Source organism: Syngnathus typhle, linkage group LG5 (genome assembly GCF_033458585.1).
Source record: "Syngnathus typhle isolate RoL2023-S1 ecotype Sweden linkage group LG5, RoL_Styp_1.0, whole genome shotgun sequence".
Classification (NCBI taxonomy): Eukaryota; Metazoa; Chordata; class Actinopteri; order Syngnathiformes; family Syngnathidae; genus Syngnathus; species Syngnathus typhle.
In genome coordinates this window covers 1,247,894-1,275,031 of record NC_083742.1, presented here as the reverse complement: position 1 = coordinate 1,275,031, position 27,138 = coordinate 1,247,894, and the positions used below count along the sequence as shown (strand labels likewise).

General features: G+C 42.7%; 1 protein-coding gene across 12 annotated transcripts in view; it reads left to right on the top strand.

Annotated features, from left to right (window-relative positions):
- The window catches only part of ydjc (YdjC chitooligosaccharide deacetylase homolog), a 121,326-nt gene that overhangs the window by 10,446 nt on the left and 83,742 nt on the right, over positions 1-27,138 (top strand). For 4 of the 12 annotated variants that reach the window (XM_061279724.1, XM_061279720.1, XM_061279719.1 and 1 more), the window contains one exon: positions 730-1,403. In XM_061279724.1, coding sequence (XP_061135708.1) covers positions 730-926 — 197 coding nt within the window. In that variant the 3' untranslated portion in view covers positions 927-1,403. Of the gene's footprint in view, positions 1-729; positions 1,404-6,984; positions 7,093-12,178; positions 12,355-15,297; positions 15,409-15,986; positions 16,189-27,138 lie in introns of those variants that run through there. The other 8 variants (XM_061279714.1, XM_061279718.1, XM_061279717.1 and 5 more) reach the window with 5 other exon arrangements.

The window sequence follows — 27,138 nt, the reverse complement described above, 5'->3', positions numbered from 1 at the left end:
TAGATCGCTTCACACGAAAGCAGTTCTCGTTAATGATCTCATCACGGAACATAATCTAAACGTTTTTGGTCTTTGCGAGACCTGGTTAAAACCTAATTAAATGCTGCCGCTTAATGAGGCCTCTCCTCCAAAATCTTGTGAGCTCGCATGTGGCGCGTCCTCGAAAAAAGGGTGGGGGTGTCGCCCTAATCTCAAATTCCGAGCTTAGATTTAGGCCTCGTTCGATTAACGTATTTAAAACATTTGAAGTTCTCACTGTCCGATCCACCGCTTTACTGTCGCTGTTATTTACCGTCCACCCAGGGCTTACTCTAGCTTCCTGGATGAATTTTCAGAATTCATGGCTGATCTAGCGACAAATGCGGATAATATAATAATCATGGGCGATTTCAATATCCACATGAATTTACCGTCAGAGCCACTTACTTCCGTTTGGTTTTACCCAAGCGGTCCAGGCAGCAATGCGTAAGAATGGAAATACCGTAGATCTGGCATTATCCCGAGGACTTGCAACCTCAAATATGACAGTACTGCCATACACTACTATTTTGTCTAATCATTACTTAACAAAATTTGAAATTTTAGTTCTTTGTCGAAGACAAGAGAGCAATCAGAATTATAGCAGCCGTAATATTAACTCCATGACTGCAACTGCGGTAGTGGACTTCAGGTGTGACCCTTCACCACTTTTACCCCTCACTATCCGCAGTAATACTATTCTCTCCACAGACACCTTCAAGTTCCTGGGAACCACAATCTCTCGGGACCTGAAATGGACCGGCCACATAGACTCTGTCCGGAAGAAGGCCCAGCAGAGGCTGTACTTCCTGAGACAGCTAAAGAAGTTCAACCTGCCGCGAGAGCTTCTGAAGACCTTCTACACTGCCATCATCCAGTCTGTCCTCTCCACCTCCATCACTGCCTAGTTTGGATCGGCCTCCAAACAAGACAAGCACAGACTGCAACGGACAATCAGGACTGCAGAAAAGATAATTAGAATCAACTTCCCATCTATCCAAGACTTGTACCTGTCCAGGACCAGGAAACGTGCAAGGAACATCTCTACAGACCCTTCTCACCCAGGTTGCAGTCTCGGTACGCCAAAACCAGCAGACACATGTGTCCTCTCTGCATCCATTGCAGCCTGGTCATCCTGGATAAGGGACCTTCCCATCTGCGGTCTCTTCTCAAGGTTTCTCATTTCCCCTAGCTGGAGTTTTGAGTTTTTCCTTGCCCTTTTGGGAGTTTAAGATCTTGGGATGTTTGAGAATACCTGTCATTTTTCAAATGTCCTGAGTGTTGTTAGTCACCTAAATGTTGAACAGAGGGTGTGATTTACCAAAGTCAAATTCCTTGTTTGGCACGCTCAAACATGGCGAATAAAAAAACTCTTGAATCTTGAATCTGAGTTACTGTCGCCGGCAACTGCCATATTTCCCGCATATATCGGCTCTATTGATAATCTTACAAATGAATTCAATGTGACATTGTTAAATGCCATCGACTCTGTGACGCCGCTACGTCTGAAAACTCGCTGTAGATTGCCTACTCCGTGGTTCACAGATGAAACGCGTACGCTTAAGCAATTATGTAGAAAGCATGAGCGCAGATGGCGTTTAACTAAACTTGAGGTTTTCCATGAGGCATGGCAGGACAGCCTCTTGAAATATAAAGATGCGCTTATCTAAGCAAAAACTCGTTATTTTTCGCAAGTCATTAATCTCAATAAAAACAATCCCAAATACCTATTTGATACAGTGGCAAAGCTAACACTACGCCAGCCGACCCCCGATAGCTCCTTCCACTCAGCTGAAGAGTTCATTAAATATTTTGCTCGAAAGATTGAATCCATTAGGGATGAGATCAAGAATACTAGGTGATGTTAACATTCATGTCGACACCCCCTGCCGCCCCCCTGCCTCTGACCTGCTGCAACTATTGGACTGCTTACACCTCACTCAACATGTAAATGTCCCCACTCACGACAAAGGGCATACACTTGACCTTGTCATCTCCTCATCGGCCATAAGCAACCTACAAGTTCACGAGGTCGGTGTGTCTGACCACAAACTTATTCAAATTCAAACGGCATTTCCCACGCCCCCACTCCAAACCCAAGCGGCAAATCTCATTCAGAAATATCAGAAACATCAACCAAGACACTATAGCACAGGACCTCCAGCTTCTCTCCTCCTCCTCTGCAACCTCTCCATCAGTCAGCAAGGCAGTGGACTATTACAATAACTTTTTAGCCAAACTTCTATGTATCCATGCCCCCATAAAAAAATTAAACAGTCACTTTTTCACGCTCAGTTCCCTGGTACAGTGAGCTGCGTCTGATGAAGTCAATTGGACGCATCCTGGAGCATTGCCTCAAAGCCTCAGGACTGACCGGGCACAAACAGGCCTTCAAAGAACATCAGAAGGCCTACTCAAAAGCCTTTGGGATTGCACGTGCTCAGTTCTACTCCAATATCATAAAAATTACCCCTGGAAATTCAAAACAGCTCTTTTCATCCATCAACCACTTTCTCAAACCCCAACTCACCACTCCAACAGAATCTTCAGAGGTAGTGTGCAATAATTTGATGACCTTCTTCACCGCTAAGGTTGACAACAGCCGCTCCCAGCTCCTCCCCTCTTCTGGCCCCTCCACTTCACCTCCACCCCCCTTCCTTCCACCCGGGACAGTCCGGTTTTCGCTCTGGCCACAGCACTGAAACAGCCCTTGTTAGGGTCACCAACGACCTTCTCATGGCTGCCGATGGAGGCTCCCCGTCACTCCTCATTCTGTTGGATCTGTCCGCTGCGTTTGACACTGTCCACCACAATATCCTCCTTAATCAATTTCCCTCCACTGGATTCTCTGGCACTGCTCTACCCTGGCTTCAGTCCTATCTCTCGAACCGGACCGAGTAAGTTTCCCTGGGAGTGAAAAAAATCCAACACACACATTGTCACCTCCGGTGTCGCCAAAGAGATTAAGTTACCATCTTAAGTCCATGGTTCTTCGTCAATTCTTTGAGCTTTGACATGGATGATGCTACTCCGAGCACATTGTAAAAAAAATTTGTAAATTAAACAGTTTAAACAGGACTTTGAATGTGTGACTGAAGCCAGGTAGTGTCAACAGAACTTCAGCAAAGCAAAGTTTGTCGGCGACTACAGATGATAAATTGCACACACTGAGGACAAACTATCAAACTGCAATTCATCGTCGTGCTCTGGAGCGAAAGAATATGTGCACCATCACTGGAAGGTCATATCCAAGAAAACCAACTTTCTTGCCATTGTGGGACTTATGGTCCTGCGCCAAGAGAGGTGTTGAAGCTCATTAGTTGTAAACGTAAAACAGGAGTATGTGCTTATAAACCGCAGGTATCAAAGTCAAGGCCTGCGGCCAGATCATTTTATTTGGCCCGTAAAAGTTAATCATGTGACAGTTTCCATGTCATCACTAAAATCTGTACTAAAATGTTTGCCATGTGTGATAAATGATATTGAGGTTTTGCAAGGTTTGTACTTTTACCATTTTTTTCAGTAACAAACAGTAATTGAACAAACTTCTATCCTTAACATCTGATTTCAAAGCTCGTAATCTATCATTTTTGAGTGTAGTATGTGATAATATGATGAGACAAACGTTTGGTTTCTTTGACAACGGTTACATGCAGTCAATAAAATAATCCTTTTAACCCTCATGGCATACATGGTTCCTTTCATAACTCTTTGAGGTTTTTCTGCTGTTCCATTATAGTTTGTCCCAGTTTTTTTATCTTTAATGCTCGCTATGCTAATAGTAATTACCAGGAGGTTGACCTCTCACTTTAACCATTTAATGTATGCCAGAAAGATTCAGACGGAACTGCGGAGCCTTCTCTGCAAGATTGCGGAAGGTCTAACAGTAGGGATGGGCGATACCAATGATTTTGGAATCGATCCGATACCAAGTATTTCCTACCCAAAATACCCGATATTTGATCCGATATCGATACCTGAAGTGTAATTTCCTGCCAAAAAAACAATTTAAATGCAGTGGCATTCTTGCTCTTGGAGAGTCATCTATTGAATTTTGTAGAAAAAAGTATTACGTCATGTACATGAATTATTAACCTTTTTAGACATTAGTGCATTAGTGGAAGATGCATATTAATAGTATAACTTTAATAAAAAGGGGCTATTCTTTACTTTTTTCTCTCTCTCTCTCTCCCTGTTGTTGGGAAAAAGTTTTGTCTTTTAGTATAATCTAAAAAGAGACATGGTACCAACAGAGATGCAGGGCTTAATCGTCATGAGCAGCAAAACTATCAATTTGTAAAGCCACTGGATACTTACATTTAATATTGTAATACTTTAATGTTTATAGGAAGTGGAGTTACAAATAAAACGTATGGCGTTCGACCACAAATTGAAAAGGGGAAAACTTTATTTATAAATGACTGACTAAAGCGTAGTAATTATTGCTTCAAATAGCACATCAACCACAAATGCTTACGATTTTTGGTTAGCACCTGATACCTGGATATGTCTTGCCTTTCTGAAACGCTGCTTCTAAGGTACTTTGGTACCTTAGCCTCGGTGTGGCTGCAGGGTTTTCCGTCGCTGCCTTAGTGTCTGCGGCACGTTTCAACTGCAGCTCTTCATGAACCGTGGGGTGAATTTTGCTTAAATGTTTTGTCAAGTTTGTGGTGTTGCCACAATATTTGTTTTGTGACATATTTCACATTTAGCCTCGTTGTTATTAAGTAAAATATAATATCCCCAAACCAGACTTCTCTTGCGTTCGGACTGGGCCGCCGCCGTGGCCATGCTTGTTTGTGTTTGTTTGGATTGGAACGGGGGGCGGAGGAGGAGGGCTTGGCTTGTGAGAAAAGGGGGCGGGAGCAGAGCAGGACACGCCGGTGCAGCAGGCGGAAGGAAAAGTAGTGCTAGCATGAGTGCAAGTCGTCAAATTGGAGCAGAAAAAAATGAGGAAAAATATAATTAAATAATTGTAAGTATCGATATTTTAGCTAGGGAGATCGATACTCAAAAATGAGCAGCCTGGATCGATATATCGATATTTTGGTATCGATCCGCCCATCCCTATCTAACAGCCACCTTCAGAATCCCTACTCTTACGTTGTTAGAAAACTAACGTATAGAATGCTAGGGCCTTCCGCCTTACATCAACCATTGATAATCACCTGTGTCGAACTTCTTTAACGCGTGTTTGTTTTTCTTCTAAGAACAAAGATATTCACACAAATCAGACTCACACCAGATCAGTTCAATTTCAACCGATCATATTAAGTCTGCGTTCGGGAGAATGCAGTACGGCACCGGGCGTTCTCCCCAAGACATGGAAAAACCGCACCCCTCCAAACAACCCACACATTTTTATACACATCACTTGGTTTCGTAACAAAAGGTGGAGACTATTAGTCTTGTCCTCTTGCGGATCTCAAAGTCAAGTTCTCCCCTCACCCAAATGGGCTGCTACATCTTGTCCAATCCTTGTTTGAATATTTTGAAAGTCCAGTTACGTCTTGTCCCATCCTTGGCAGCCCCTGGACTTCTGCTGACATCAATTTGTGTAGACAGTCTCATTTGTTCATCTCCTCGGTCCTGGTGAACTGTCTTGTGCGACGATGAACTATTGTTTTGTTGCTATGTTATCATTTTTCCATGCCAATGGCATCTGTCCACATTTCCATCCTCCATGCTTCAGAATAACACATTCATTATCAAAACATCTTCCCTATTGAACAAGTTTTTACTGCTGGTGTGTAATCTTTACACGTGCCATGTGTGTATATGCCTACTTCTGAATACTTAATAGTTACTGATCATTGTTTGACCTATATGAATTTAAGATAAATTGGACATTTTTTTAATCCAGATCTTCAACGTCTAATTCACATTGGGTGCAAAATGGCTACAGTGTGTTTTTTTCCGGAACGCCGCAAGGAAGAGAAAGTATTGGAGTCAACGAGTCACTTCACAATGGCTGCGGAACCTCGTTGGCTAGAATTTTATCTGGAGGACGCATGCATATTTTCATGACGCTGAAGAAATTACACGGCTCAGACAGAAAATCGGGTGTCAAAGAACGAGGTTGATCGGGTATATTTCAAAATGAAACTGTTTCTGTGAACTCTTTTTTTCCACATATCTACAACCTACAGTCCTAACCAGGTCTGTGGACTCGGGGACTCGGACTGGGTCGAATTCGGTCATTTTTGCGGGACTCTGACTCGGTGCTGATTTTGACCGAGTCCACCGAGTCCGACAAAAAAACATTTGTGTTTATTTTTCGTGCGTATTTGCTTCGCTTGAGTTCAATATGGTTTTTGGTCAAACGCGCATGCGTGTGAGGGGAAATCCCGCAAAGGAGGAGGGACAAACAGAGCGATTGGTTTTGCTGGCTTTTTAATGAATGGCTGTGACTAGGGGGGCCTATTAGGTCCAGAAAAGCTGACAAGATGCTTGCCAAAATGGCAAAGAGAAAATGCACAGCTAAACGAATATATGACGATGAACACAGGACGTTTTTAACAGAGTTAAAGTTGTTTTTTGTTGAACGCTATGGCAAGCCATTCTGCCTGATATGTCGGACGTCATTGGCGCATTTAAAAGCTTCAAATGGTCAGCGCCACTTCAGCTCACTTCATGCCAATATCGATAAGGACTTTGCAAAAGGGACTGAATTTCGCAAGCACAAGTTTGGAGACTTTGAAAAGTCAGGCAGAAAAATAGGTACAGTTTTTCAAAAAAATTACGAAGCACTCAGAGACTGTCACACTTGCATTGTTTCAACTGGCTTGGAACATTGCACGGGCTAAAAAGCCATACAATGAAGTGGAGTTCGTTAAAATATGCCTCAGTGAAGTTATTGAATTTTATTTTCATCATGCTGCTGAGAATGCGCGTAGGAATACTGTCCACAGCCCTGTTTGCTTGTTATGAAGACAAATTGTTGCGTGCGTCCGCGCCTGCCTGCCTGCGTGCACGTACAAGACCCACAATGCCCCGCGCGCAGCCAAGATGGACGAACCCTGGAGCAGCGAGAGAACAATGTTTTGCCTCTAGATTTGGGGGGGGAAACGGAGCGTAAGTTACGATCAATGCGGCCACGTTGAGTTGCACTTAGGCTAATGTTTACATTATGTACCAATGTCAAGGATGATTACGTCACCCAGCTTATATCATTGATGTGTTTCGATAGTTGTAGGGTCGTCACTAATTACTTGTGTTTAGATAAATGTCTGAGCTATAATGGTGTAATTAATGATTAAAACTTGAAAGTATCTTTTTATTGTATTCGTTAATTTGTTTAATAAAGACAAAGCCATCACAAAACTGTAATTATTTAGATTTTGATCTAAATTAGCCTTGAATAAAGACTAAGCAGTCACATGAATTAACAGAAAAAATGGACAGCTGGACTCCGACTCTGACTCATGCTCAAGAGGCCGGAGTCGGACTCGGTGCAAAAATTCGACTGAGTCCACAGCCCTGGTCCTAACATTTCAGCTAAGTGCATAGCTTGGCATGAATCGGACAATTAAAATGCAAAAAAGACGAGCTCAAAATAAATTATACATGACAAAACAACACTATATGAACACAAAACATACTTGTAGAAGAGCCAAAACCTTGGAAATAATGTTCCAAAAGTGTATCAATGAACAAAAGGATGGCTTTTGTTTACCAATTTACACTGTTATTGCGTGAACTCAACTCGGTACAAAAAATATAACATGCACATGAAAAGTAAGTAAGGTCTTGATTTAACAACACTGGCATGTCAAGACGCCTCGCTCACCGGGTGGCCTGGTAGGGCGGGTGGCCTGGTTTTTGAATAATTTCACATATAAGTCGCTCCTGAGTGCAAGTCTCCCCCCCACCCAAACAATGAAAAAAAACAGCGACTTATAGGCCGAAAAATACGGTAGATGTAATATGTACTTTGCGCGGGAAAGCATTTTTATTACTTTTCACACGTCCCACAAATTGAGACATTGTCCCGCATTGTTCGTGATAAGTGTAAGTTATAATCTGCCATTTATCAAATAGGGGGCGGTGCGGGCGGTTCGATCATAGAATAGAATAGAACGCCGTTAATTGTCATTTTACAACTTAGTTGTACAACGAAATTTAGATAGCTGCTCCCTTCCAAGTGACAACATACAAAATGTATAAAAGTATAAAAGGAAGTCTGAAAATAAAAGTGAAAGATCTTATTTACAGTATAGCTATTAGTGTATGAAAGAAGGTTAAAAAATCGTATTTACAGTTTGTTCAATGTGGGTATATGTATTAACATGAGGTTTGTACAGAAAGTAAATAATAAATAGTAAATACTTATTGCACCTAGTTTTTAAATGAGTGTCGGTGTTGTATTATAGCTGGTGTTTTCTCTCAGAGTTCAGAGCGGTGATGGCTCTTGGGAATAAACTGTTTTTCAGTCTGGTAGTCCTTGTTCGAATGCCTCTGTAGCGCCATTGCCTCCCTGCTTGGCACTCAGCATTAAGGGTTGAAATTGGGGGTTAGATAACCAAATGATTCCCGAGCGCGGCACCGCTGCTGCTCACTGCTCCCCTCTCCCCCGGGTGGTGGATCAAAATCACATGGGGATGGGTTAAATGCAGAGGACAAATTTCACCACACCCAGATGTGTGTGTGACTCTGATCATTGGGACTTTAGCTTTGGGACTTTTTTATTTATTAGCTTTTACAGGACTGTCTCAGAAAATTAGAATATTGTGATAAAGTTCTTTATTTTCTGTAGTGCAACTATCCATCCATCCATTTTCTGAACCGCTTATGGCATACAGCTTAAAAAAACTCAAATATCCGATCTCAAAATATTAGAATATCATGAAAAAATATACTAGTAGGGTATTCAACTAATCACTTGAATCATCTAATTAACTCAACACCGGCAAGGGTTTCCTGAGCCTTGAAAGACACTCAGCTTGGTTCAGTAAACTCAATCACAAGTATGGGGAAGACTACTGATCTGACTGCTGTACAGAGGACCATCATTGACACCCTCCATCAGGAGGGTAAGACACAAAAAGAAATTTCTCAAAGAGCAAGCTGTTCACAGAGTGCAGTCTCAAAGCACATCCACAAAAGGTCCGTTGGAAGGGGGAAATGTGGCAGGAAACGCTGCACACCCAAGAGAGATGACTGCAGCCTTAACAGCATTGTGAAGAAGAGTCGCTTCCAGAATTTGGGGGAGTTTGAAAGACAGTGGACTGAAGCTGGAGTCCTGGTATCAAAACAGACGTGTCCAGGAAATGGCCTACAATAGCCGTATTCCCATGGTCAAGCCACTTCTGAACTCAAGCCAACGGAAGAAGCGTCTGACTTGGGCTAAGGAAAAGAAGCACTGGACAGTTGCAGAGTGGTCCAAAGTCCTCTTTTCAGACGAAAGCAAGTTTTGTATTTCATTTGGAAGTCAAAGCGCCAAAGTCTGGAGAAAAGCTGGAGAGGAGAAAAATCCAAATTGCTTGAAATCCAGTGTGAAGTTCCCACAGTCAGCGATGGTTTGAGGAGCCATGTCAGCTGCTGGATTTGGTCCACTGTGTTTCATCAAGTCCAGAGTAAATGTAGATTTTAGAGCACTACATGCTTCCGTCTGCTGAAAAGCTCTATGGAGATGATGATTTCATTTTCCAGCATGATCTGGCACCTGCCCACAGTGCCAAAACCACCAGTAAATGGTGTACTGACCATGGCATTACTGTCCTCGATTGGCCTGCCAATTCCCCTGACCTGAACCCCATTAGAGAATTTGTGGGGTATTATGACGAAGAAGCTGAAAGACACCAGACCCAACAATGCAAATGAGCTCAAGGGAGCTATTGAAGCATCCTGGGCATCCATAACACCTCAGCAGTGCCACAGGCTGATTGCCTCCGTGCCACACTGCATTGGTTGCAGTAATCCGTGCAAAAGGATTCCCAACCAAGTACTGAGTGCATTAATGGACATTCTCAAATGTTTGATCTTGTTTTGCTGTTTTAAATCTTTTTTTTTTTTACTTGGTCTGAGGAAATATTCTAATATTTTGAGATAGGATGTTTGAGTTTTCTTAAGCTGTATGCCATAATCAGCAATATTAAAAAGCTTGCAATATTTCAGTTGATTTGTAATGAATCCAGAATGTATGACATTTTTGGTTTTTTAATTGCATTACAGAAAATAAGGAACTTTATCACAATATTCAAATTTTCTGAGACAGTCCTGTATATGTAGCTAAAGTATAGATACTGTAAATATGTTTTTAGAACTCTTTTGATATATGTAACAACCTTTTTATAACAAGGTACAAGTGTACATACTGTAAAAATGTTTTTAGAACTCTTTTTTATTAAGATTATTATTTTATTATAACAATTTTCTATAACAAGGTACAATACTGCAAATATGTTTTCAGGACTTTTATTATTATACATTTTTTTTTATATAAAGGTACAAATGTACCGTTTTTTCACATGTACAATGCGCAAAATTTAACTAATTTATTGTCCTAAAATCTGGGGTGCGCATTATACATGGGTACAGTTTTTTTATATATATTTTTTTTATCCGGATATCATACGGAGGCCGCCATTACAGATGCGCTTTCTTCTCTGCTGTTCACTTCAAACACGCTCCATACGAACACAATGTTCTCGTATCAGACGCTTGCTCGATCACCTGCTCGTTTGCTGTCACAATGTACCCTACACAAATCCGAAACATTTCTTCGTTATTGAGTTTGCTAGCGCATGCGCAGTGATACTGACCGGCAGAATAATATCCGGTTGTTCCCAAAGATGATCTTTTTTCTGAAATAATTTTACGTTTACGGACTTAAGTAGGAGTCAAAATTTGGGTGCGTATTATACATGGGTAAAGGCTTTTTTCCAGCATCAACATGCCAATTTTAGGGTGCGTATTATACATGTGGGCACATTATACATGGAAAGAAACCGTACGTACTGCAATTGTGTGGACACTCCTTGCCTTCTGCTGGCGTGTGGGCAACTTTTGTGCCATAATTCCTCAATTTAGATTTATTTTGAATCTGTGAATTTAAAAAAAAAATCTTTTTTGAAAAAAATCCGCGATGTATTGAATCCGCGATAATCGAACCGCGATGTAGCAAGGGATTATTGTATATTCATGTTCATAAATTTGAATACTTGCACGTTATATGAATTGTGTATATCACAGGTGTCAAACTCAAGGCCAGTGGGCCAGATATGGCCCGCCACATAATTTTATTTGGCCCGCGAAGACAAATTGTGCATCAAATTAGTGTATCATTATTAGAATTGCAAATTGTCTCCACTTTTAATACCGTACGTACTGCGATTGTGTGGACACTCCTTACCTTCTGCTGGCGTGTGGGCAACTTTTGTGCCATAATTCCTCAATTTAGAAGATTTATTTTGAATCTGTGAATTTAAAAAAAAAATCTTTTTTGAAAAAAATCCGCGATGTATTGAATCCGCGATAATCGAACCGCGATGTAGCAAGGGATTATTGTATATTCATGTTCATAAATTTGAATACTTGCACGTTATATGAATTGTGTATATCACAGGTGTCAAACTCAAGGCCAGTGGGCCAGATATGGCCCGCCACATAATTTTATTTGGCCCGCGAAGACAAATTGTGCATCAAATTAGTGTATCATTATTAGAATTGCAAATTGTCTCCACTTTTAATATCTTTTTTTGTAAATGTTTGACCAGTTTTTACTTGTCTGATTTGAAAACGAGTTATTTGTCAGTTTGTTTTGTAGCTTTTACTGTATATAATATGAAGTTTCTCATGCATTTATTTGGGTTGACCGTCATAATGGCCCTTCGAAAGCAGCTATGACTACAATGCGGCCTGCAAGAAAAAAAGAGTTTGACACCCCTGGTGTATATGAATATATGAACATATAAACTTTAATCAATGCAGTTTATGTGCATTTTTATTTTGGCTGACAGGGACATTTTGACTCTATATCCAAAGTACTTTATGCAGGATTAGTATCAAAGTCAATAATTTGGTATTGTGACAAGACTATTTGATACTCTCTCACTGCCAAAATATGACTATATCATATTGTTAGTAACTCTGTGATTCCCACTTCAACTTTCACAATAGTGTAATCTTTGTTCTTATTGTATCCATCTGTTGTCCACAGTAACACGCAACAATGCCGCAGCCCAGGATTTTGCTGGTGGTAACCGGGGATGATTTTGGTTATTGTCCCAAGAGGAATCAGGGGATTGTCGACTGCTTCAAGGCTGGAGGCATTTCCTCTGTGTCACTGCTGGTTAATGCATCTGCTGCCAAAGATGCAGCAGATTTGGCCAAAAGGTAATTTGACAGCTGCTGTAGCACTTTGGAGTTTTTTACTCAAATTATCATTAGACCTGTTTCAAATACCTAAAGCTTGATTTTACGCAGACTTTGAAGTCTAGAATTTGGGTATCGCGAACGCACGTTGTATAGAAAGAGTTGTTTTTTTAGAGGCATGTTTTAGCCGGCCTTTGTTACTATAATATAGGTCAGGCAGCCGAAGGGGTTCGTTTCCTGTCCATCACTGAGTTCTCCACACACATCAAAGCCTGTTAACATTTTATGAAAAGATAAGCAATATGCAGATGACAATATCAGGTGGATTGAGTAAGTCATTTTGATGCTATGTGAATTGGATAGAAGAGAGAATAAAGCAGCCACTACTATGTCTAGCCATGCTCTTTGATTTGTGAGTGACTATGTGGATGAGGTGCTTCCACGAACTTCCCACTTTCCGGATCAAAAACAATCCTAAATATCACTCACTGTAATAAAGGAGTCATAAAGCTCAAACAGCCGAACTACTTCTTATCAAACGCCTTTCAATTGGTCACAAAAATCCATCAATCACTATCGCTAAGGTTTGCACTCGTGTAGCTTCGTACGGTCCTGACGTCATTCATTTAAAAATCCTTGAAACTGTATTTACCATTACCATGAGCACACCGTGTCAGACAGAGAGTCAGGTGGAATTGAATCATGTCAAATCGAGGTTCAGGTGTTGTATCAAAGGTTGATAAACATTAAAATGCTATGTGAATAAAAATACATTTAAAATGTTATAAATTGATCATGGGATTTGAAACAGTAGGTCAATCTTTAAAGGCTTCGTCCAATTTATTATGGATTCCACAAATAAGAGATTTGAGTGTTATTAAAGTTATCCAAGAGGTCAAGGTGAGTCTGCAATTCACCCAAAAAGAGGTGGATGACCTGAAATCTTGCAACGACAAACAAACTGGAAAAGCCAACACAATGCAGACTGACATATTTAAAGTATGTGAAAGTTTGCTATCTATGACTGACAAACTGGAATACCTGGCAAGCTGTTAAAGATTACCGTTTTTTTCCGTGTATAGTGCGCAAAATTTAACTAGTTTATTGTCCTAAAATCTGGGGTGCGCATTATACATGGGTACAAAAAGTTTTTTAATTTTTTTTTTTTTTAATTTTTTTTTTCTTTGTTTTCTTTTTTTTAAGTCCCAATGATCGTCACACACGTAGGGAGGCAATGGGTCCCATTTTTATAGTCTTTGGTATGGTCTTAACTAGGCTGGATGTAATTTTTTTTGTTGGCGTTGATTTCTCCGACTGCCCGTAAACGCACCACCGCGCTCCGTGCGCGCACGGGACAGCAAACGAGCAGGTGATCAAGCAAGCGTCTGATACGAGAGCATTGCGGTCGCATGGAGCGTGTTTGAAGTGAACAGCAGAGAAGAAAGGCAAAGTGTTGTGAAATAAAATGCACAGAACGGATCCGCAAGACACGTCAGCTATATAAAGAGCGAGAGTTGTTTTCTTCCTATTAGTTTCAATTCACAGTTTAATTAGCAGTTTCAATCAGCAAATAACAAAATGCGTATTACAGGTAATATTTTATTTCACAACACTTTGCCTTGTTCCTTTGGTCTCTGCTGTTCATCCTAAAACACAAAGGCGCTCTTTAAGCAATGCGACAGTGAGCGCCCGGCGCGCTGCGGTTGCGCGACCGCACCAAATTAAGCTCCCTGCGCAGTGCGCACTCAGGTCCACTTAAATTTTAGAAAGTACATCAGGACTTTAAAAATATCTTCTAAATTTCAGCGACGGCTCTGTCACAATAATCAACCAGCGCGGTGCAGTTGGGCGGTCGGCGGCGCGCTACGGTTGAGCGTTCTCTCGCGCGCTCTCTCTCTCGCTCTCTCTCGCTCTCGCACACACGCAAACCGGATATCATACGGAGGCCGCCATTACAGATGCGCAGAACGGATGCGCAAGACACGTCGGCTATATAAAGAGCGAGAGTTCAGTTCTCTACCTAAATCCGTATTACAGGTAATATTTTATTTCACAACACTTTGCCTTGTTCCTTTCTTCTCTGCTGTTCACTTCAAACACGCTCCATGCGACCGCAATGCTCTCGTATCAGACGCTTGCTCGATCACCTGCTCGTTTGCTGTCCCGTGCGCGCACGGAGTGCGGTGGTGCGTTTACGGGCAGTCGGAGAAATCAACGCCAACAAAAGAAATTACATCCAGCCTAGTTAAGACCATACCAAAGACTATAAAAATGGGACCCATTGCCTCCCTGCGCGTGTGACGATCATTGGGACTTAAAAAAAAAAAAAAAATTAAATTTTTTTTTAAAAAAATTCATAAAAATTGGGTGCGTATTATACATGGGTACAAGCTTTTTTCCAGCATCAGCATGCCATTTTTAGGGGTGCGTACTATACATGGGGGCGCACTATACACGGAAAAAAACGGTATATTATGGTGAAGCAAAGTACCAAAAATAGTAATCCGAAATTGTGTGTTGCTATGTGTAATTCATGGTGTTTCTCTAGTCACTAACAATTTTGTTATTGATCTCTAGTTCCCATCAGGTCAAGCTTTAACACTATCTCCTGGTGAAATTTGGAATTGCTACATGTTTTAGCATAGCCAATTTGCCTGGGCCAAATCCAATACCCAATTACGCACCATCAGAACTATCATGCCACTTGAGACCGTGTACTGACCGACCAAGCCTGAACGCCACCAGCCCTGACCAAGCGCCCATACAACGACCGAGCCTGAATGTCGCCAGCCCGGACCAAGTGCCTGCCCAACGACCAAGCCTGAACACAGCCAGCCCTGACCGAACGACCAATTACTGACCACGAGTCCGTCTTGCTCTTGGAATTCCACGCCCGAACCCCCCATTTCCCCAATAAACAGTGTGTCGCATTTGGTTGTCTAGCTCGTTTTTTTTCTGTCACAGAATGAACTGACCAAATCACGACCACCACGCCCGGAACCTCGGGTGGGAAATCCAGAGCGATTTGACGGCGACCCACAGCCAAGGTGGGATTTACCATCATGCACCTCACCGGTAAGGCCCTCCTGTGGTGGACGTCCGAGTTCGACCAGCAAACGCCCACCTGCGCTTCCTTTGAGGCATTCACACGGAAAATGATCAGTCTTTGATGTCAGCTCCTCCGTCGCAGAGGCATCGCGGGAGCTGCTCGATTGGAGTTTGTGTAGTGCCCTCGATAGTTGATATTTTTTTATGAGAGTCTGGATGACTATCTAAAAGATGAGCTCATGTCATACGAGTTTCCCGCGTGGCTAGATGAAGCCACGGCGCTGACGACGCGCATTCAACGCCGCATCCAGAGGTGGCGAAAGTCAAGTCAAGTTTATTTGTATAGCCCTAAATAACAAGCAGTCTCATAGGTCTTCACATAGACAGAAATTGACAATTATTCTCAAAGCATCCCCTGATCTTAAGCTCCCAAAAGGGCAAGGAAAAACTTAAAAACTCCTACCGGGGGAAAATGAGAAACCTTGAGAAGGGACCACAGATGGAAGGATCCCCCTTTCAGGATCACCAGGTTGAAATGGATGCAGAGAGGGCACAAATGATACAACATGAAAATCAATGAAATAAAAAGTGGATGTCCATGTCAGAGCAGAGGGCTGCCGAAGGAGCCCTCAATTGTCCTGGCAGTGTCTTCGAGGAGGTTGAGCTGCAGTTCCCCCATCCTGAATTGGCCCACGAGAATCCAGATAACCTCTGTCAGCATGGGTGCCACCTAACCACCTCCCCGGCCGAGGAGGGGCGAGGTGGAGAGGGAGAGAAAACAAACTCCAGCCGAATCGGCCACTACAGGTTAGTTAAAGGCCATGTCATAGAAATGTGTCTTTAAACGTGTCTTAAATGTTTCTACTGAGGTAGCAGTCCTAATATCCATTGGTAGGGCATTCCAAAGCTCTGGAGCCCGAATAGAAAATGCTCTAGAGCCTGCAGACATTTTCTTGGCCCTCGGTGTCGCTAAAAGGGTAGCGTTTTGCGAACGAAGGATACCAGAAGGAACATAAGGAACAACTAGGTCGACGAGATATGAAGGCGGTAAGCCATGCAGTGATTTATAGGTTAATAGAAGAACCTAGAAGTCACATCTTAAATGGACCGGGAGCCAATGTAAGTTGGCAAGTATTGGGGTAATGTGATCAAATTTTCTTTTGTCCGAGAGAGCAGCCTTGCAGCAGCATTTTGTACTAACTGTAGACTTTTGATGCGGGACTTGGGAAGACCCGAAAATAGTACATTACAGTAGTCCAGGCGCAACGTGACGAACGCATGTATAATAGTTTCCGCATCACCGGTCGAGAGGATCGGACGAATCTTTGCAATATTACGAAGGTGAAAAAACGCAATTCTGGTTATATTCTTAATGTGCTTTTGAAAGGAGAGAGTTTGGTCAAATATTACCCCGAGATTAGTTACAGTATCGCTCTGAGTGATAGTACGGTTATCTATAGTTATAGCGGTTTCCTTGAAGTCAAAGTCAAAGTCTGCTTTATTGTCAACATCTTCACATGCCGAGACACACAGAGATCTAAATTACGTTTTCCCTATCCCACGGTGACAAGACATATTACACGATAGACATACAAGTAAACTACGCAATATAAAAAACAAGAAGGCACAAAGAGTAATAAGAGTAACAATAAATAATAAATAAATAGATAACACAACGAATAAAAGCCAGTGTGCATAGAGACAGTAAAAGTACAGGACGCTACGCAGAACGGGGAAGCGAGTTCAGGATCCTGACAGCCTGGAGTATGAAGCTGTTTGAGAGTCTGGTGGTGCGAGAGCGCAGGGTTCTGTACCTCTTCCCAGAGGGCAGAAGCTCGAACAAAGAGTGAGCTGGGTGACTCACATCACTCACATCACTGGCTTTCTTTGTCAGTGATGCGGTGTTGGTGGACCAGGAGAGATCCTCACTGATGTGCACCCCTAGGAACTTGGCGCTGCTCACTCTCTCCACCACAGCACCGTCGATGGTCAGCGGCAGGTGTTGGGTGTGACCCTTCCGGAAGTCCACAACAATATCCTTGGTCTTGTCGACGTTCAGCAGGAGGTTGTTGTCCCTGCACCACGTGGTCAGAAGGTCAACCTCCAGCCTGTATTGAGTCTCGTCTCCCTTGGTGATGAGACCTACCAGAGTCGTGTCGTCAGCAAACTTCACTATACGGTTGTCGCTGTAGGTTGCAGTGCAGTCATGCGTCAGGAGGGTGAAGAGCAGCGGATTGAGCACACAGCCTTGGGGGGCCCCCGTGCTCAGCGTGATGCTGGCGGAGATTTTGTCGCCAACACGTACTACCTGTGGCCTCTGACAGAGGAAGTCCAGTAGCCAGTTGCAGAGGTAGGTACTGAGGCCCAGCGTGTCAAGTTTGCTGATGAGGCGTTGTGGCACAATGGTGTTGAAGGCAGAACTGAAGTCCACAAACAGCAATCTCACATACGAGTCCCTTCTCTCCAGGTGGGTGAGGGCAGAGTGGAGGGCAGAGCAGTTGGCATCCTCAGAGGACCGTTTGGCTCGGTACGCAAACTGGAAGGGGTCAATGGTGGGGGGGAGAACGGATCGGATGTGCTCCATGACAAGCCGCTCAAAGCACTTCATGATGATGGGCGTAAGTGCCACGGGGCGGTAGTCATTGAAGCAGGACGGAGCGGGTTTCTTCGGCGCAGGTACGATGGTGGCAGCTTTGAAACATGACGGGACGATGGCCCGCTGCAGGGAAATGTTAAAGATGTCTGTGAAGACATCCGTCAGCTCACCAGCGCAGTCCTTCAGCGCTCGACCCGGGATGTTGTCAGGGCCCGCCGCCTTACGGATGTTGATAGCGGCAAGCGCCCTCCTCACGCTGTCGGCGGAGAGGCACAGGGGCAGCTCGTGTGAAGGGGGAGTGGCCTTCAGCGGGCAAGTGCTGTTCTGAGTGTCGAAGCGAGCAAAGAAGCGGTTGAGGTCATTGAGCAGACGGACGTCGCCTTCACAGCTCTGCGGCGCGGGCTTGTAATCCGTGATGGTCTGAATGACCTGCCAAAGGCTCCGTGCGTCCCTGCTGTCCCTGAAGTGGGCGGTAATTTTGCACGAGAACGCCTTCTTTGCATCTTTGATGCCCCGGGACAGGTCAGCCCTCGCAGTCCTCAAGCCAGCCTCATCTCCCGCTCTAAAGGCTTTGTCCCTGGCCCTCAGCAGCCTGAAGACAGCCTCCGTCAGCCATGGCTTCCGGTTAGCCCAAGTGACGATGGATTTTGAGTGAGTCACATCATCAATGCACTTCCTGATGTAGAAGGAAACAGAGTCAGTATACTCCTCAATGTCTGTCCGATCGTCGCAAGTGGCAGCCCTCCTAAATATGTCCCAGTCAGTAGAGCCAAAGCAGTCACGCAGTGCATCAGAGGCACCCTCAGGCCACACCCGTACCTGCTTGCGAACTGGCCTGGACACTCTCACCATTTGTCTGTATGCAGGCAAAAGCATAACAGTGATATGGTCAGAAAGTCCAAAATGGGGGAGGGGGGCAGCTTTGAAAGCTCCTTTATGCGAAGAGTAGACCAGGTCCAGGAAGCTGTCGCCACGCGTAGGAAAATTAACATGCTGGTGAAGCCTCGGAAAAACAGACTTCAGGTTAGCATGATTAAAATCCCCAGCGAAGATGGTGAAACCGTCAGGGTGCGCTGTCTCTTGTTCACTGACAGCCTGGTACAGTTCACTTAGAGCCGCCATCCTGTCGCCTTCGATGTTGGAAGGCGGGATGTAAACCGCGACGAGCAGAATCGCGGTAAATTCCCTTGGCAGGTAAAAAGGACGGCACTTAATGATCACGAACTCCGCCAGTGGCGAGCAGTGCTTGCATACCACTACAGAGTCCCGGCACCATTCGTCACGGATGTAGACGCATATTCCACCTCCACGAGATTTCCCCCCTTGTACAATGGCCCGGTCCGCCCGATAGCACGCTAGCCGCTCCAGATTTACAGCAGAGTCCGGAATGTTGACAGTCAACCAAGTCTCCGTGAACACCAGCACACATCAGTCCCGCACTGTCCAGTTTGTAGATCGCACTAAGCGAATGTAATCCATTTTGTTGTCCAGCGATCGAACATTCGCCAGAAGAATGGAAGGCACGGCCAGGCGAGCAGGGTTGGCCGCCAGCCTGGCCCGGACGCCCCCGCGTTTGCCCCTCTTCAGCCTCCTCGCACACCGCTTTCGACGCTTCCCAACCGGGGAGGAATAGCAGACGAGCCCGGCGACGCTTCAGGACGTAGCAGGCCGAGCTCCTTTAATGTTCCCGCATCAAAGTCTAGAACTCGACAAAACTCGCTTTGGCCGATGTCAAGCAGAACCTGCCTGCCGTACTTGTAGCACGACTCAGTACGATGAGACGAACAAAAAAAACTGCCGGACAAACACTCATTAGACGGACAAAACACCGTTTGGGCGGTACAGAGAGAGGTCGCTGCGTATGCACGCGCCGCCATCTTGAAAAAAAATAAGTGTTGATAACGAGTTGGACCAATTATCAACATCTGTTCTATCTGGGTTAAGACGAAGGAAGTTGAGAGACATCCATTGCTTGATCTCCGCAAGGCACGCCTCAAGATTACAACAATCCCGCGGATCTGTCATCGATAACGGCATATATAATTGGGTGTCATCCGCGTAGCATTGAAAACTAATATTATATTTACGTATTATGTCCCCAAGCGGAATCATATAAATATTAAAAAGAATTGATCCGAGAACCGATCCCTGTGGGACACCACACGTAACATTATAGAGCTCCGAGGACGCATTGCCATGGACCACTCGGTGCGTCCTGTTTGATAGATAGGAATGGAACCAGCCTAGTGCTGACCCTGAAATACCAACACAACTTTTAAGACGCCCTAATAAAATATCGAAGTCTACAGTGTCGAAGGCAGCACTAAGACCGAGTAGTAACAGTACAGACGAAGTGTTTGAATCCATAGCTATGAGGAGATCGTTAGTCACTTTAGCAAGTGCTGTCTCAGTGGAATGATTAGCTCTAAAACCAGACTGAAAAGTGTTATATCGATTATTGGCGACCATGTAATCAATAAGCTGCTGCGCTACTACTTTTTCAAGAAGTTTTGCTATGAATGGGAAGTTTGAAACTGGCCTATAATTACTGAGACAGTCCGGGTCGAGATTTGGTCGTTTAAGTAACGGTTTAATGATAGCGGTTTTAAAGGCTGTTGGCACTATCCCAGAGGAGACAGACAGATTGATTATATTTAAGACAGACGGTCCTAAAATTTGAAATAATTCTTTAAGTAGTTTGGCTGGACAACTTGAAGGCCCTGCAGCGCATAGTGAACACTGCTGGTAAGATTGCTGGTGCTTCGCTCCCCTCCTTGAAGGACATTTACACCTCCCATCTCACCCGCAAGGTGACCATTGTGAGTGATGCGAGTCACCCCGCTCACTCTTTGTTCGAGCTTCTGCCCTCTGGGAAGAGGTACAGAAGCCTGCGCTCCCGCACCACCAGACTCTCAAACAGCTTCATACTCCAGGCTGTTAGGATCCTGAACTCGCTCCCCCGTTCTGCGTAGCGTCCTGTACGTTTACTGTCTGTACTGTCTGTATGCACACTGGCTCTTATTTGTTGTGTTATCTGTTTATTTATTAGTGTGAAGGTGAAGACCTTCACACTATTGTTATTCCTGTCCTTTATTGTGTGAAGGCGAAGGCCTTCACACATATGTTATTCTACACCATTCTCTATTATTGTGTGAAGGCGAAGGCCTTCACACATATGTTATTCTACTCCATTTACTTTATTGTGTGAAGGCGAAGGCCTTCACACATATGTTATTCTACACCATTCTCTATTATTATTGTGTGAAGGCGAAGGCCTTCACACATATGTTATTCTACACCATTCTCTATTATTATTATTATTATTCTTCTATTTTATTCTCCACACTTTTTTGACACGTTTCATCTTCCACATAATTCATCCGATTCACTCCATTCCACTTTTCACGTATTCCAAATATTCACGACATGAGCGCTTATATTTTTCTCGTTCCGAAAATTTTCCGATTCCGCAAAATTCCCAAAATTCCGACAAATTTTTCCCCATTCATTCTTAATGGCACATTCGACATTTCACATTTACGTCGTTCCAATTTGAAATTCACATCATTCAGCACATTCTAATCACATTCGGAAGGATTCTCGACATTCCCAAAATTCCCAAATTCGAAAATTTCTCGTTTTCACGTTAAAAATTCCGACAAATTTTCACAAAATTTCGTTTTTCACCTCTAACTTCTACATTTTTCAACCGATTCAACTCGTTCCAACTTTCAACTGTTCATCTTTTGCCTACCTATTCCACAACGTCCCACTTACCAAAAACTTCACATCTTTTATTTTGAAATTCAACCAAAATTCTCTAAAATTTCGTTTTTCTACTCTAATTTCTACATTTTTCAACCGATTCAACCCATTCCAACTTTCAACTGTTCATCATTTTTCTACCGATTCCACAACTTCCCACTTACCAAAAGCTTCACATCTTTTATTTTGAAATTCACACCCAATTCCTTTTCCCTTCTCATTTCTACATTTTTCAACCGATTCAACCCATTCCAACTTTCAACTGTTCATCATTTTTCTACCTATTCCACAACTTCCCACTTACCAAAAACTTCACATCTTTTATTTTGAAATTCACACCCAATTTCCTTTTCCCTTCTCATTTCTACATTTTTCAACCGATTCAACCCATTCCAACTTTCAACTGTTCATCATTTTTCTACCTATTCCACAACTTCCCACTTACCAAAAACTTCACATATTTTATTTTGAAATTCAACCAAAATTCTCTCAAATTCCGTTTTTGTACTCTAATTTCTACATTTTTCAACCGATTCAACCCATTCCAACTTTCAACTGTTCATCATTTTTCTACCTATTCCACAACTTCCCAAATACTTCACATCTTTTATTTTGAAATTCACACCCAATTCCTTTTTCCCTTCTCATTTCTACATTTTTCAACCGATTCAACCCATTCCAACTTTCAACTGTTCATCTTTTGCCTACCTATTCCACAACTTCCCACTTACCAAAAATTCCACATTTTCAAATTTGAAATTCAACCAAATTCTCAAAAATTCAGTTTTTCTACTCTCATTTCTACATTTTTCGACCGATTCAACCCATTCCAAATTTATTCACCTTATGCTTCCCACATTCACTCCCATTCACCCCCACTTCCACTACGCTTACACATTCAACCCTTGACCCCCAATTCCAGTGTGGCGGCCATCTTGGATGACCCTCAAGTGCCCCCAATGAACCCAAAATGAACCGGAAGTGCCCCAAATCAAACCGAAAGTGACCCCAAATAGACCGGAAGTGACCTCAGGTAAACCGGAAGTGACCCCAAATCAAACCGGAAGTGACCCCAAATGTACCGGAAGTGACCTTTTTAGACCGGAAATGACCCCTAATAAACCGGAAGTGACCTCAGACGAACCGGAAGTGACCCAAATTAAACCGGAAGTGACCCAAATAAACCGGAAGTGACCCAATCAAACCGGAAGTGACCCCTTATAGACCGGAAGTGACCTCTGGTAAACCGGAAGTGACCCCAAATCAAACCGGAAGTGACCCCAAATGAACCGGAAGTGACCTTTTTAGACCGGAAATGACCCCAAATAAACCGGAAGTGACCTCAGCTAAACCGGAAGTGACCTGTTTTAAACCGGAAGTGACCCAAATAAACCGGAAGTGACCCAAACTAGACCGGAAGTGACCCGAATCAAACCGGAAGTGACCTTATTTCAACACTGAGTGGCCCAAATAGCTACATTTGCGCTAACTTTTTCGTTTTTTGTCTGATTTAACCCCTTTCAACATTTTTACCCCAAAAGTGAATCTCCTGAGGCCGTTTTTTTTGTTTTGTTCCAAACTTAGAACGATTTTGGCGCAATTGCTTTTTTTTATTTTCCCATTTATTCTCTATGGGGATTCAACATTTGCTCTAACTTCTACATTTTTTAACTGATTCAACCCGTTCCAACTTTCAACTGTAAATCTTTTGCCTACCTATTCCACAACTTCCCACTTACCAAAAATTCGAAATTCGAAATTCAACCAAATTCTCCAAAATTTCGTTTTTCTACTCTAATTTCTACATTTTCCAACCGATTCAACCCATTCCAACTTTCAACTGTTCATCTTTTGCCTACCTATTCCACAACTTCCCGCTTACCAAAAACTTCACATCTTTTATTTTGAAATTCGCCACAAATTCTCCAAATAGTCTACATTTCTCAAGTAATTCAACACGTTTCAACATCGTTCGGCAGCATTCCCCGAAGAAGTTATTCATACATTTCGCCTTCACACGCAATTTCTCCAGAAATTGCAAAATTCTAGTTATTATTATTATTCTCTACGTTTCTCCACACTTTTTTGACACGTTTCATCTTCCACATAATTCATCCGATTCACTCCATTCCACTTTTCACGTATTCCAAATATTCACGCGACGAGCGCTTGTATTTTGCTCGTTCCGAAAATTTTCCGATTCCGCAAAATTCCCAAAATTCCGACAAATTTTTCCCCATTCATTCTTAATGGCACATTCGACATTTCACATTTACGTCGTTCCAATTTGAAATTCACATCATTCAGCACATTCTAATCACATTCGGAAGGATTCTCGACATTCCCAAAATTCCCAAATTCGAAAATTTCACGTTTTCACGTTAAAAATTCCGACAAATTTTCACAAAATTTCGTTTTTCACCTCTAACTTCTACATTTTTCAACCGATTCAACTCGTTCCAACTTTCAACTGTTCATCTTTTGCCTACCTATTCCACAACGTCCCACTTACCAAAAACTTCACATCTTTTATTTTGAAATTCAACCAAAATTCTCTAAAATTTCGTTTTTCTACTCTAATTTCTACATTTTTCAACCGATTCAACCCATTCCAACTTTCAACTGTTCATTATTTTTCTACTGATTCCACAACTTCCCACTTACCAAAAGCTTCACATCTTTTATTTTGAAATTCACACCCAATTCCTTTTCCCTTCTCATTTCTACATTTTTCAACCGATTCAACCCATTCCAACTTTCAACTGTTCATCATTTTTCTACCTATTCCACAACTTCCCACTTACCAAAAACTTCACATCTTTTATTTTGAAATTCACACCCAATTCTCCAATATTTCCGTTTCTCCTTCTCATTTCTACATTTTTCAACCGATTCAACCCATTCCAACTTTCAACTGTTCATCATTTTTCTACCTATTCCACAACTTCCCACTTACCAAAAACTTCACATCTTTTATTTTGAAATTCACACCCAATTCCTTTTTCCCTTCTCATTTCTACATTTTTCAACAGATTCAACCCATTCCAAATTTATTCACTTAATTCACCTTATTCTTCCCACATTCACTCCCATTCACCCCCACTTCCACTATGCTTACACAATTCAACCCTTGACCCCCAATTCCAGTGTGGCGGCCATCTTGGATGACCCTGAAGTGCCACCAATGAACCCAGAATGAACCGGAAGTGGCCCAAATCCAACCGAAAGTGACCCCAAATAGACCGGAAGTGACCTCAGGTAAACCGGAAGTGACCCCAAATCAAACCGGAAGTTACCCCAAATGTACCGGAAGTGACCTTTTTAGACCGGAAATGACCCCTAATAAACCGGAAGTGACCTCAGACGAACCGGAAGTGACCCAAATTAAACCGGAAGTGACCCAAATAAACCGGAAGTGACCCCAAATAGACCGGAAGTGACCCCAAATAGACCGGAAGTGACCTCTGGTAAACCGGAAGTGACCCCAAATCAAACCGGAAGTGACCCCAAATGAACCGGAAGTGACCTTTTTAGACCAGAAATGACCCCAAATAAACCGGAAGTGACCTCAGCTAAACCGGAAGTGACCTGTTTTAAACCGGAAGTGACCCAAATAAACCGGAAGTGACCCAAATTAGACCGGAAATGACCCGAATCAAGCCGGAAGTGACCTTATTTCAACACTAAGTTCCCCAAATAGCTACATTTGCGCTAACGTCTTCGTTTTTTGTCCGATTTAACCCGTTTCAACATTTTTACCCCAAAAGTGAACCTCCTGAGGCCGTTTTTTTTGTTTTGTTCCAAATTTAGAAAGATTTTGGCGCAATTGCTTTTTTTTATTTTCCCATTCATTCTCTCTATGGTGATTCAACATTTGCTCTAACTTCTACATTTTTTAACTGATTCAACCCGTTCCAACTTTCAACTGTACATCTTTTGCCTACCTATTCCACAACTTCCCACTTACCAAAAATTCCAAATTCGAAATTCAACCAAATTCTCCAAAATTTCGTTTTTCTACTCTAATTTCTGCATTTTTCAACAGATTCAACCCATTTCAACTTTCAACTGTTCATATTTTGCCTACCTATTCCACAACTTCCCACTTACCAAATATTCCAAACTTCCAATTTTGAAATTCACCACAAATTCTCCAAATATTCTACATTTCTCAAGTAATTCAACACGTTTCAACATCGTTCGGCAGCATTCCCCGAAAAAGTTATTCATACATTTCGCCTTCACACGCAATTTCTCCAGAAATTGCAAAATTCTAGTTATTATTATTCTTCTATTTTATTCTCCTCACTTTTTTGTCCCGTTTCATCTTTCACATAATTCATCCGATTCACTCCATTCCACTTTTCACGTATTCCAAATATTCAGGAAAGGGGTGCTTGTATTTTTCTCATTCCGAAAATTTTCCGATTCCGCAAAATTCCCAAAATTCCGACAAATTTTTCCCCATCCATTCTTAATGGCACATTCGACATTTCACAAAATTTCGTTTTTCACCTCTAACTTCTACATTTTTCAACCGATTCAACCCATTCCAACTTTCAACTGTTCATCTTTTGCCTACCTATTCCACAACTTCCCACTTACCAAAAATTCCAAATTTTCAAATTTGAAATTCAACCAAAATTCTCTCAAATTCCGTTATTCCACTCTAATTTCTACATTTTTCAACCGATTCAACCCGTTCCAACTTTCAACTGTTCATCTTTTGCTTACCTATTCCACAACTTCCCACTTACCAAAAATTCCAAATTCTCAAATTTGAAATTCAACCAAAATTCTTCTTTTTCTACTCTAATTTCTACATTTTTCGACCGATTCAACCCATTCCACATTTATTCCCCTTATTCACCTTATGCTTACCACATTCACTCCCATTCACCCCCACTTCCACTATGATTCCCACATTCACTCCCATTCACCCCCACTTCCACTACGCTTACACAATTCAACCCTTGACCCCCAATTCCAGTGTGGCGGCCATCTTGGATTGACCCTCAAGTGCCCCCAATGAACCCAAAATGAACCGGAAGTGCCCCAAATCAAACCGAAAGTGACCCCAAATAGACCGGAAGTGACCTCAGGTAAACCGGAAGTGACCCCAAATCAAACCGGAAGTGACCCCAAATGTACCGGAAGTGACCTTTTTAGACCGGAAATGACCCCTAATAAACCGGAAGTGACCTTAGACGAACCGGAAGTGACCCAAATTAAACCGGAAGTGACCCAAATAAACCGGAAGTGACCCCAAGTAGACCGGAAGTGACCCCAAATAGACCGGAAGTGACCTCTGGTAAACCGGAAGTGACCCCAAATCAAACCGGAAGTGACCCCAAATGTACCGGAAGTGACCTTTTTAGACCGGAAATGACCCCTAA